This window comes from Plutella xylostella, chromosome 21, assembly GCF_932276165.1.
Source record: "Plutella xylostella chromosome 21, ilPluXylo3.1, whole genome shotgun sequence".
Classification (NCBI taxonomy): domain Eukaryota; kingdom Metazoa; phylum Arthropoda; class Insecta; order Lepidoptera; family Plutellidae; genus Plutella; species Plutella xylostella.
Genome location: NC_064001.1, coordinates 9,199,122 through 9,212,260, shown reverse-complemented (window position 1 = coordinate 9,212,260; position 13,139 = coordinate 9,199,122). Strand labels below are relative to the sequence as shown.

General features: G+C 37.5%; 1 protein-coding gene across 1 annotated transcript; it reads right to left on the bottom strand.

Annotated features, from left to right (window-relative positions):
- Positions 1-6,540: 6,540 nt before the first annotated feature.
- Positions 6,541-12,352, bottom strand: LOC105385425 (serine protease snake). The gene is made up of 10 exons (XM_048628490.1): positions 12,206-12,352; positions 12,060-12,106; positions 11,855-11,899; positions 11,080-11,209; positions 10,777-10,839; positions 10,045-10,130; positions 9,217-9,396; positions 8,543-8,762; positions 7,770-7,930; positions 6,541-6,836 (listed from the first exon to the last, which is right to left on the bottom strand). Exons 1-10 carry the CDS (start codon positions 12,228-12,230, stop codon positions 6,657-6,659), a joined length of 1,137 nt encoding a protein of 378 aa, XP_048484447.1. The 5' UTR covers positions 12,231-12,352; the 3' UTR covers positions 6,541-6,656.
- Between the last annotated feature and the right edge of the window lie 787 nt (positions 12,353-13,139).

Here is a 13,139-nt window from a genome sequence, read left to right as displayed (position 1 = left end):
TTAAATCTATTTACATTATTATCATTTAACCACAGTATATTAATTCACATTGTACCTATTATCTCAATGTTTTATATCCATAAAAAAATATCTGTAGGTTCTACTTGTATAATGTATTATGACTAGTTACAAGATGGCAACTTGATTTTCTATATTATGTTCACCTTATCTGTTAAGTAACATATTAATATTTTGTATTATCTAACTTACAAGATACTCGCACTTCATCAATTTTGTAAAATACTTATTTCTAATTTTACAATGGTCTCTTTTGAAGTTAGATTTATACAATCACTATTTATTATGTTTATTACATAATTTTGACTGAGAGCTAGCTTCATGATAGTAAAGTTAAATTACTTTTAACAATAATTATGGCAACTGCAAATGATCATAGGCTGTTAAATACAACATTAAACTGGATCTATTCTCGCTTTTTGGCGTTATAATTTTTATCAATTATACATTTAAGAATTATATGTATTCAATATGATGATTTAATTAGTACACAGGTCAACAACAAACATTTTTACATGTTCTCTTGTAGGTAATTATGAAGTCACATTTACAATGTTACCTTTAGATAAACCTTTCCACAGTCATTTGATTTTAATGCACTTTATTTTACTTTGTGTACATTTTTATTACAATGATAATCGACTCCTGATACTATAATTTATGCAGGATTTTATAATAACTTGGTAACAGTTTTAGCTTTATTTTGTTAATAAATTAACATTGAATTACATTATACATTTATTTATTTACAATAGTTGCATCACTATGTTTTCATAAAATATACAATACAAATGATACACATGCTTAAAATGATTACTTACAGGCACAAATATTATTTAGTTCACTTAAACTGTACTTACTTGTACATTATGATAAAATTTAGCACCCTTATAAGTAGTTCAATGTTCAATCATGATTTAGATGAATTTAAAATTCAGCTTTATACCAATCATTTTTTTTATAACATATCAGATTTTATCTGTCACTCATGCAGTAGGTAAGTATGTACTTTACTTTGATTGAATCGTAAGCATTTTAAATAAAATGACTTTAAACTCATATATTCTATCAGATATTAACGTTAGGTAAGTACCTGATTCAATATGTTTTTAAAGAAAACCGATTTAGACTATTTTGAGTTGTAGCATACTCAATTAAGTATTTTAAAATGTAGGCAAGTACTTTACATAACACATATCAGTAAGTATCTGGTTTTAAACAACAGATTTAGTTTTAATGCATTGGATTTATAACCTATCCAATTTAAAATGCAAGTGTTTTAAAATATACTTTTCTTATGTAATATATCAGATTTAAATGCTATCTGATTTATTTATGTACCTTTGTTTCAAACAACAGATTTGGATTAGATGGATTGGATTTATGCACATCCACTTTAATTGGTACTTATAAGTATTTAAAAATATACTTTTCATCACATATCAGTTTTAAATGTTATTTGATTTATATCTGTCTTTTAAGCACAACAGATTTGAGATGCCATCTGGTTTCATAATATCAGATTTAGCAATTAATTTTTATCAGTTTTAAATATACCTAACAACCACTCACATGCTGCAGTCCCACACCCGAGACCGTCGAGACGGAGAGCAATGATATGCAGCGCTGTGACTGGTTGAATTGTCATTGAACGTGGTTTGAAGTTCATGCTATGCATAATAATTACTCAAATGAAAAACTGGAAATTAGTCTTGTCTGATTAATCAAACATACATTTTAAAGTCAATGGTACAGAAGCATTGTTACTATGAGAGGGGGTCAGGTTTCTCAGCACCTGATCGCATGTACCTTATAATATTGTGTAAAAACAATATAAGTAAGTAAGACACTTATTTTGAGGATTCAGAAAAATCAGTTTTGTAACATTCCCTTTTTGTTTTTATTATTGCGTTGAAGCAAACTTAGTAAACATAATGATCGTTCAAGGAACATACACTTCTCCAAATGCATCAATATTTGTTTCGTTTAACCATGAGATTAATATTATGTCTACCTTCACTGGGAACAAATATTTAAAAAAAAACTTAAGGTATACTCTGTTTACTCCGTTAGCATATTAGATACACGGGCCCTGTGCGTCCAATATACCAACATGATAAAAAACTTTAGCAATAAATATTTTTACGTTTATCAATATCATTATGATTTAATAATATTATGTTCCTTAACTGCTGCGATTCTTAAATCGGAATATTCACCGACCTGTTTTAATAACACATTAGGTATTGTGTTTTACAAGACATTCGAATAAAATGGTATATGGGGGTACATGTAATAATGAGGCATCAACTGTACTTTATATACGTTTGGCTCAACCAGAACGAGATCAACCCAGTATAACATCAAGTCTGATCGCTCAACGCGATATCTTGAGTCAACTCAATTACATAGCTTTGCATTAATATCTTATTAAGTACTATGTTTTTATGAATGTAAATACATTTTTAATTACATCTCTAACTGTTTATTTTTATTCACAATCACCTTCAGTGATAAGAGCCTTACTTTACCTCCACTATACAAAAAAAAATTAATTCATAGGCCTGGCTCGCTTGAGAAGACACCTTACAACATAATAACTTGGTATAAGGATCACCTGATCGTACGTGGGGAGCTGCACGTGTAGATGCATGCACGGAGCGTCACAGACAGCCGGCGCCTCCACCACCGCACCGTCGTCACCGGGCTCCTCTCTGTGAGTCCGCCGGGGACCTGCACTGCTGCGCGGCGCGGCGCGACCTCGGCTCCCCGTCGCCGTGTGCGCAAGCTCATAACAGCCAAAGCAAATAGCCACATACGTCTACATACAATTTTGTCGTAGCATGTCCTCTCGTGCGATTCGGCACATACTATGTAGACTATATAAGCTAATATTTAATCATTTTAGATTTTATAGCTTTATTATTACATAACTAAGCTATTAATATGTTTAGATTGAAGTTTTATTAAAAGCAAGCAGGTCTGCCTCCCACAAATGCAAATTGTGTACCTACTTGTATATAATATGGCATATAAATAAATGAATGGTTTGTTTTGTTAACTGGTTTTAATCTGATCAGTTTAATAAAATTATTTTATTCATATGATTGTTAAGAATTAATTTATTAATAATTTCAATGGTACTGATACTGCATGAATGCGAAACAAGACCTTTTATTAAAGCACTGTCGTATTTAATTTAATAATCCACTGCAGGGCATGAGCCTCCTCTAAGACTGGAGTGTTATTGTTTTAACCTCTACTCTGCGGGTTGGAAATAAATAAGTGAAGACATTATTTTATAATAATGAAACAGCTATAACTTGTAAAGAATGTGCACATTACCTCCTTATCACGTGGGCACGTTTCCTTACCGATTACCACCAATATGAGCTGACCAGCGGGCTTCAGGTTGGATAGACACGGCCATGGCAGGCGGTAGTTTGTAGAAACTCTGGATAGCACCATCTTACCAGCACTATATGCCAGTAATTTTGTTTTTGTTGTTGTATTTGTTGTTGCCATAGTGGTGAAAGGATTCGTCAGTTAGTTGGGTCTTGGTCTAACTGTCCAGGGTGCGCCGGGCGTATTTACAAGTGCATTCGATACGTCACTCGGGGAGGCTCCTTTCAAAAGCCGGAAAAGCTTCCTTAGGTCTACAGTTGCCTCGCACAAGGACCCATCGAAGGAAAGGATAGACCTATGGCAGGCAAAATACCCGATGGCGAACTCCTTCATCCCCCCCAATGAGTCCCTGCCTCCCGGACACGAACTACCCTGGGTGACATGGAAGTCACTCAACAGACTCAGGACAAACATGGGCCGATGCGGAGAAAACATGTGCAGGTGGGGTTACCGCGGCCCTGCCTCCAACATCTGCGCATGTGGTGCGTCTCCACAGACCATGGACCACCTGATGGTGTGCCCTGGATGTCCCAACACCTGCACCCGGGAAGACCTCCTCAAGGCCAACCAGAGGGGTATCGACGTGGCGGCCCACTGAGCCGCGGAAGTGTGACAGTTGCCATCGACACGACAAGAAGATTTTGTTTTTCAATTGAGGGTAGCTTTTTGTTTCTGAAATAAATTGAAAACTTTCAAGTTTCTGTAAAAAACACATACTGCTGAGCTGAGTCAGTTTAGTTATACTTAAATGAAATAAACACCCCTTTTTATATGCTCCGATGCACCCCTTATTGACCTCATCCAATAGGAATGACAGTTCACATGAAAATCAAATTCTTGGTTGCTAGGTTATTCCCGTTAAAATAGGATAGACACGTTTATCGTGAGTTTTGAATGCTATCTTAGTTTCATAGGATGTGTAAGTAAGTAAGAGGATATATTTATCTGTTTTGAGGTCCATAGCTTGGTCTCCTTATCGTAGACAGGAGAGTGCGCCGACTGTGTCCAGCGCTGGCAGCGGCGGCAGCAGCAGGCGCGGCGCGACGAGCGGCACTCGGCCATGTCATGCGCAGGTCTTCCTTGAAGCATATTTCGATGCTTTGTAGATTCTCTGGAAGCGGCTGTGAGACCAGGGACCACGGTTCAGTGCGCCCCCTGGCTGTAGTCAAGGCCTGCTCTGCGGGATCCACCGCAGACAACGAACCAAATTCTTCGGTCGTTTATTTATGATTTTTACACTTTGAATTCACTACAACTTTAATGTTTTGTTCGCGGCACTTTTATATTTAAAAGATTTGATAATTTCACAATTCACAATTTTTAAAGACGCGATTTAACGGTCACTTTTAAAATTAATATTTTGAAACTTTCACTTTTATATTATTGTCCTAAAAACACGTGGACTGGGCCCATAACCTGTTGGTTTTTGGGGATCATTTATGACAAAATAGTGAAACAGAGTTTAACGCTTTGTAGAAAGATATTCGTTTAATCGGCGTTAATTTTCTTATAATAAATTTATATTATTTTAGAAGGTATACGTCCGCCATATTGAATGTCGTTGTAACAGAAAGAGAGTCGGTCAGCGTCTGTAGCTGCTTATATAGGCTTAGGGTGGTTAGGTTCAAGCAAGTGATTTTTGTCAAATAATTTACAAATACTAACAGGTTGGTATAAAATGGCTGACAATTTAGAGCATTATTAATTAATAACTTTTTACTGACTTATCTGATTTCACAAACGTTTATGTTGAATGTAAGGATATATTGGTAGGCTTCTTGCATATTTCTTTCACTAAGATTTTTGGTGTTTTCGGTTAATAAGTCTCTAAGTTGATACCAATTATCACCGGTTGCTAACTCTCAAAAAGTTACAAAATACGGGGGCTGGTTGCACCTTGTCCGTTGTCAATGTTATTCCTGACTAGTGGAATAGTTTAGCAAGATGCCTTCCTTGCCAGCCCCCTGGATCTCAGGCAGGTAGCCAGTAGTGGTTAGAAGATGAAGATTGAAAATAGAGTATTCTGAATTCTAACCCTAGATTTTATTCTTAGAGAGTTTTAGTAAGTAGCTAGAATGCTATAAGAAGGTTCTAAGTAAGTACATCATTTATTAATCGCATATTCGCCCTCGTCCACGACACAGGCCAAAAGTAATGTGAGATCCTTCAACTTGCTACATAGCTAAATACATAATCAAATGGCCTAAGTATGAACTATAAAGTAGTGTCTATAAACCTACCATATTTATTTTAAAAATGTATTTGCTAAATAAAAAAACATGCTAGGTATAAAAATATGTATTTAATTAATAATTTTACTAATCTAATACACAATTTTGACATTAAAATAAGAACGTAATTGGCGTAGACATGACGCCACTTTATTTGAATTCGTTACAATCATAAAGTTATTAGTTAAGTACTTCTATAATTAAAATACTCGTGTATTAACCAAATCTATACTACTTATTTCAATTCGGAGAGCATCTGAAAAGTTCCCCCAAAAAGTCTACGATCGACAACCGTTTTGTCAGTTTTTCATACATAGTGCACAGTGGACAAAGGCGGTCACAGAATGGTGGCCTAGAGACGGACGAAGAGCGGTTGGCAGACCACCTGCTAGATGGTCCGATGACATCTGCAAGGTCGCGGGGAAGCAGTGGATCAGAGCGGCACAGGACCGGAAGAATTGGCGTACAAATAAGGAGGCCTATACCCAACAGTGGGCGATAGAAGGCTGATGATGATGATGAGTGCATAGTTTGCGGTGGACGCACATGTATGAAACCGCTTAGTAACGAACCAACTTAGTTTAGCTCGCAGTGGACGCTCGGCTTTAGTATTATATTATATGACGGTCGAATGGTGTAGTGGTTAGTGACCGTGACTGCTATGCCGAAGGTCCCGGGTTCGATTCTCGACTGGGGCAGATATTTGTTTTTAAAGACAGATATTTGTACTCGGGTCTTGGGTGTTGATATTTATATTTAGTATGTATCTATCTATGTATTTGTGTAGATATATCCGCTGTCCGACACCCATAACACAGGTTCAGCCTAGCTTGGGGTCGGATGGCCGTGTGTGAGATGTCCCCACATATTTATATATATATATATATATTGTAATACTAGGCCTAAACCCTTCCTTCATTGGAAGGAGACCCGTGCCCCAGCAGTGGGGACGTGAAGGGTCATGATGTTATATTTATCATATTTATTATTACACAGTCACCACTAGGACCAAACAATGTTCTCGATCCAGTCGATATAGCTGGAGACCCGCGTGTAGATGCCCGGAGTGTTGGGTCTCGCGCAGCCGACGCCGAATGACGTCACTCCGATGACGTAGTGCATGGACGAGTTGCTAGATGGAGGCAGATTGATCTTCACTTGCAGAGGGCCTCCGGAGTCACCCTGCGAAGAATGGTAGTGGGGATGCGTGAGATAGGGGCTTTCACCTTACCAAACGCTAAATTTTTATACAGGGTGTTGCAAAAAGGGTATATTAAGCCGAAACCTACATGTGCAGCGTGGTATATCTAAGCCCGAAACTAAAATGAGAATTTCAATATTCGCGAAAAAAAGACATTCTCCTTAGTACTAAAAAGTCACGTGACCAACAAAGTTTCTAGTTTTAGCAACACCCTGTATAGGATTTTTGACTTAATTAATTTCTCCGCTTTGGACCTTTTATACACACATTTTACAACTAATTTTACTAAAACGCCATGTATTTAGAATAGATACTCTTTATTTGTACACAAAAACATGGACAAAAATTACAAAAACTTAATCTAACACATATGTACAAATGGCGGCCTTATCGCTTAAAGCGATTTTTTCCAGGCAACCTTTGGGTGGAAGGATATTTCGATGAAAAGGGTTAAGTGTACTAGGAATAAAGAATACTTATACCATAAATAATTTAATATATGACGCAATAATAACTCTCCAAGCTACCAAGACCCTGATCCTAAGGACAGAAGACAAAGACTCGGCAGTCTGCGAGAAACACGGCAGCGCTCTGTCAAAAAGGAGATGGACCAAGCGGGGATGTCTTGGGCGGATGTCTCTGAGCTTCGGCCCTTTGCTCCCCAGAAAAGATTAGTAGTGTAGTAAGTAGCCCCTTTTTCGAACGGACGGTAGTTTGTAAAAAAATTACGTTCATCGGAACAATTTATATTTATACGATGAATAAGGTTATTATTCACGCACTCTGGATGGCACACCATTTTCTCGCGCCTCGCGTGCATATTTCACACGTTACAATGAAAACATGCATGAACGCGTGCGTGATCAAATCCGGATGCACCCGGAAAAGCATTTGAATTTAACATAATCGTCTACCTGACAAGAGTCCACCCCACCAGTCATCTTCCCGGCGCAGATCTGGTCCTGTACGCCGCACCACAGGCGGTTGCAATGCCGCTTCAGCAGCTGGTCGCATACTGCGGGCTCCACGATGTCCACTACTGCTGCTTGCAGCTCCGGGGATGTCGTCATGCCGACTGTGGATATAACAGTGTTAAAGAAACATAACACAATCCGGCTTATGTCATGGTTCTTTTGTAAGTACTTTCTTGCGGAATAGGCTTTGTTGTAACCAATTTTAGACAGTAAAACTATGTAAGTGTTGTGCCATCTGATCTAGCTCAAATACATTTTACAACGCAATCATATCATCATGTCAAATCATCAATCATGAAAAATATATACGATTTTACAATAAAATCGTATATATTTTTCATATAATTATTTCGTTCCAACATTAAATTAAATATTTGAAAAAATTAGGATCCTTTGGTGTCGGCATTTTGTGAGTTTAACTTTTTCATTGCTCGTCAGTGTAACGAGTTCAATAAATCATTAAGGGCGTCTGGCACAACAAAGTCAAATAAAATTAAATCTATGACCTCTTGCTCTGACATTATACTGTGAGAGCAAGAGACAAACTATTTAATTTGATTTAACTTTGTTGTGCAAGACGCCCTAAATATACCTATTATTATTTACTTCAGCACTCAGATTTTCCCCTTCACGGAGCTATGTAACCACACAGATACATAGGTTAAACTTCCAGCACCGTTTATTTCGATCAAGGGTCTATAACACACACCAACCTGTCTCCACAACCCCCCACCCCGTCAGCGTGGCCTGAGTCCCCAGTTCACTGGTGTCCCGCTGCCCCCACAAGCAAGCCGGCTGGACCAGGTCAGACATCACCACGGGAGACACCAGCTCCAGAAGCGCTATGTCGTGGTACTTCTTGGGAGACTCGTAGCGCGGGTGCACTATGGAACGTTTGATTTCGGCGTCTTCTGGGTTCACGTCGTTGGCGTACTGTGAATAGAAAAGTTTTTTTTTTTTTTTTTTTATAATTATAAGCACAGCGTTTAGCTTTTATATTTAGTTTGTCGGGATATTAGCGCCCTCGCTATGCTCAGGTGCCAAACCCAGCCTCGGCGTCAAGTTACCGGCATTCAACCCTTGGGTGACAATGAACTACACTCACAAAATACCCACACAAAACAACCTAAATTTTTTTCAAACATTTATTTTAACATTTGAATAAAATATTACAGTTTTTAGTTGGTAATATCCTGATGCTCTTATAATTGTAATTCAATGTTGCAGAAGGCGTCATAAAGTTAATTAGCCTTTACCGTTTAGGAGTAATTTGGTGCTTATCTCAGTGAAACCTTTTCATTGCCCGTGAGTGTATTTGCCTATGTGACAGACTTTCATGTTCGTAACTTTCTAAATAAATAATATTTTAAGTGGATTGAGGACTCACAACATCAATAATATTCTTATCACCCAGCCGCACGATCTTCGGAAACCTATCAGCGATGGTGGCGTCTCTTGGAGAGGCCGACGTGCAGTGCGCGGCGGTCAGCACATAGTTGGGGCTGATGAGGGAGCCACCGCACTTGAACACCCACGTGCCGGCCGACGCCTTCCAGCCTATGGCGCCCTGGTACAGGAACACAATGTTATTGAGCAATTCTTGAAGAAAACCGCCTGTTTAACGGGGTTTTTAACGAGTATGTATCCTTTTCAGGGGAAAGCAGCTGATTCAGCGGCTGACAACTGATCTGACTAACTCATCATCTCACCGCGGTGACAAACCCTCAGCCCCAGTTTCACCATAGTCTGTTAGATCATAACAAGGGATTAGTTGTTGACTTTTGACACATCCTATCAATATTTTAGTAGGGAGATGACGTATAACTGATGACATTATAATGTCACAGGGATGTTAATGGTCTAACAGAATATGGTGAAACTAGGCATTAACCTGCTTCAATATTTGTCCCCAACAAGAATAGGATGATTATTTATGAAAAAAATATTAGTGTAGGTATTCTATTGGACCATTTCCCACCACGCTGGTCCACTGCGGGTACCTACCCGAGGGTTCACATATCTAGATGTGCTAAATCTAGATTATGCAGTTATCCTCACGATGTTTTCCTTCACCGTAAGAGCGATGTTATACATTGTACTCTGAAACTACTACTACAAATCTGCTTGATATCAGCCTCAACCTCAACCCAACCAGCTCCTCCAACCTCACCACCCTACACCGGAGGGTGTCCCACGCCAGCCCCACATCACGTACCATGTGCGGGAACTCGCCCTGCGCCGCGGGCCGCCCGCCCACCGCCGCCAGCACCACGAAGCCTTCGAGACGCCTCTTCTCTTTACCTGCCGGAAGTACATAATAATTATGTATGTTCAATATAGTAAATAGGTAAGAGAGATTTGTCGTAGATTTTCTTGTGTTACCAACTGTATCTATAAGATCTACCAGTAGTTGATGGTTCGCCAATGATGATAATACACTCACGGGCAATGAAAAGGTTCCACTGAAAAAAGCACCAAATTACTCCTAAGCTGAAAATGCTAGCTTAATGACGTCTTCTTCAACATTGAAGTACATTTATCAGAGCCTCAGGATATTACCAACTAAAAACGGTAATATTTTGTTCAAATTTTAATGTTTGTAAAAATTTGGGTTATTTAGTGTTGTTATTTTGTGAGTGGAACTTTTTCATTGCCCGTGAGTGTAATAAGCTTGGATCATCTACTAAATACTTACCGTCGAATAAAGCTGCTCGCATAATAGTTATGGATCTTCTTCACTTGCAGGTAAGTTCGTTTGATCATAAATTCAAAATTTTGTCGTACTTGTAATTACGAACTTATTTTGTACATATTTGTGCCGAAAGTTTTGAATAGGAATTCGGCCGTATTTACTTAAATTTGCTCGTAGTGGACTGCTATAGGCTGATGATGATGATGATGATGATGAACTTAAATTTTAGAACAATATTGTATTATATTTACTTACATTCTTCAGCTCGCTTGTCCTGTTCTCTTCTAACTTTTATGTTCCAAATGTATTCGTAGCATTCTGAAAATAAAACCAATAAAAGTCAAACTCTTTTAATTTGCAAAGTATTTAGTTACTTAATTATATATAGCTATGACTAAGTATAACCTCTACAATAGTTAGAATTATCGTTATTTATGCTCTACTACTTTACAGGGATTTGTAGAGTAAAGTGGCTTGGTAAGTAAAGCACATACCTACCATGTAGCTGCTAAAACATTTTCTACCAGTCAACCTGAAGAAGTTTCAGTAAGTACTTACTAACTTGACTGATCCTCCGTCCACTAGCGAGGGTGTCCGGCAGTGTCGGAGTGTACCCCTCGCAGGGGTCATACTGCAGCTTGCCAGCTTTGCTGGTGGTAGTCGCGACCGGTGTCGGAGTAGGGGCCACCTGGAATTTTCAAGAAATAATAACAATGTTTAGGGAGTCCGCTTGTTCAAGAGACGAAACCAACCAATTTAGGTAATTTAAGGTAAAGCAGAAGTCTGGAGTAATAGCTCCATAATAATCCGATTAGTACCTATAAGTTAAAAATAAAAGTGTACACTTTTGTGACAATAAAAAAAACAGTTTAGTCATTAAGTCACTTCTAAAATTAATATAGCAATTAATTAGGTAGGTACTTTGAGAGAAATACAAGTGATTATTCTACCCTTACTTATGCCCGTGTGCAATTATACTTAGGTAAATACGGATTAATTAACTTAATTGTTCCCTTAATGACATTATGAATATTGCGATTAGATATTAGCCAAATATGACTAACATAATTAGTTGACTTAAATGACTCTTAGCATACTTAGTCATTTATCCATTATTATTATTATCTTAATCATACAAAAACAAACCAAAGTTAAATCCGTTTAGAATATTTGTCATGTTTTCTCGTAATTTTTTATCAATAATGAAATAACTCTACATTTAATCACCTCTCTAGCCTCCAATAAATAAAACATATATGTGAAATGATTATAATGGTACTAGACACAAACATTGTATAACATTAATCTTTTTCAGACTGATTAAAATACTTACGGGAGTGTCAGGAACATCCACAAAGCCCCATGACCAGCGATCTGGCTGGAAACAAGATAAATAATACATTTAAGTGTGCCATACTTTTATTGGGTATAAATATAGAAGTTAACTTACGCACAAGTTCAAAATAAATTGGAGATCGTAGTGGATAGATAGTTTCATAATAAGTAAGTATTACAAATAAAATATGCTATTTAATTACCGGTGCAGATGAATAGGCTGCCAGGGAATCCAACAATATTGCCAAAACTGGAACCAAATAAGAAAATAATCGATAAAAAATAAACAACAATAACATAAGTAACTATCATTCCTCACAAAAACATGATAAATATAAAATTTACTCACCAAAAGTACTCAATTTAATAACCATTGATACTACTTTCACTACATTCAACTATACGTGTAAATATAAAATCTTTTAATATAGGTAGATATTTCAAATAATAATTAAATAATAAAAAAAACAAAAAACTATCAAAATACAGGACCTGTTTTCGAAGTGTGCGTAAAGCGACTGATTGACTTGAGGTCGTTGCATTGTCGATGTCACGAGAAAACCAGTTTTGAGGGAAACCCTGGGGCTAGTAAACATTGGCTATATTATACTTATCTTTATTCTTTTACTATGTATAAAAACTTTATACAAACAAACAAGAACATCGTAAACATCTTAGCTAGAGTAGCATTACCACTTATTTTCAGCCATTTTAAAACCAAATGTAATGCAGTACCTACGGGGAATGCTATTTACTGCCAATACGATTTTGACACATCGAAAGTTACAACCTGTCAAAATCGTATGAAAGTAACTACCGGTAGATAGCAGTAGATAGAATTATTGAATTGAAACGGGCAGGTAGTTGATGCAAGACATCCAGAGAGAGTCAATATCAATATCTTTTTGGATGTTCAATGCTGTCATAAAATCTTCAACACAATTTTTAATCATACTTTTCTATAATATGCTTGCCAGAGATTTATTAAAAAAATATCGGATACGCTCAAGCTCAACCTGAAAATCCAAGATTATGAATATTCTTTGCAACCCTCAGCGGAGCATTGTACTAGGAATTCATAACAAGGTAGAGGGAGAGACAAAAAGCTAAGCAGGTGCGTTCAATTATGTAGGTCACCTGTTGCATAGCCCCTATGAATAAGAGATTGAGTCGCGCTCGCGAGAAACTTAGCTTGTAACGTTTCCATAATGCAGGCGATACCGAACGCAAGTTGACTACCTGCACTGTGAGTCTGACCCCCTGGTACTGTTACCATATAATTT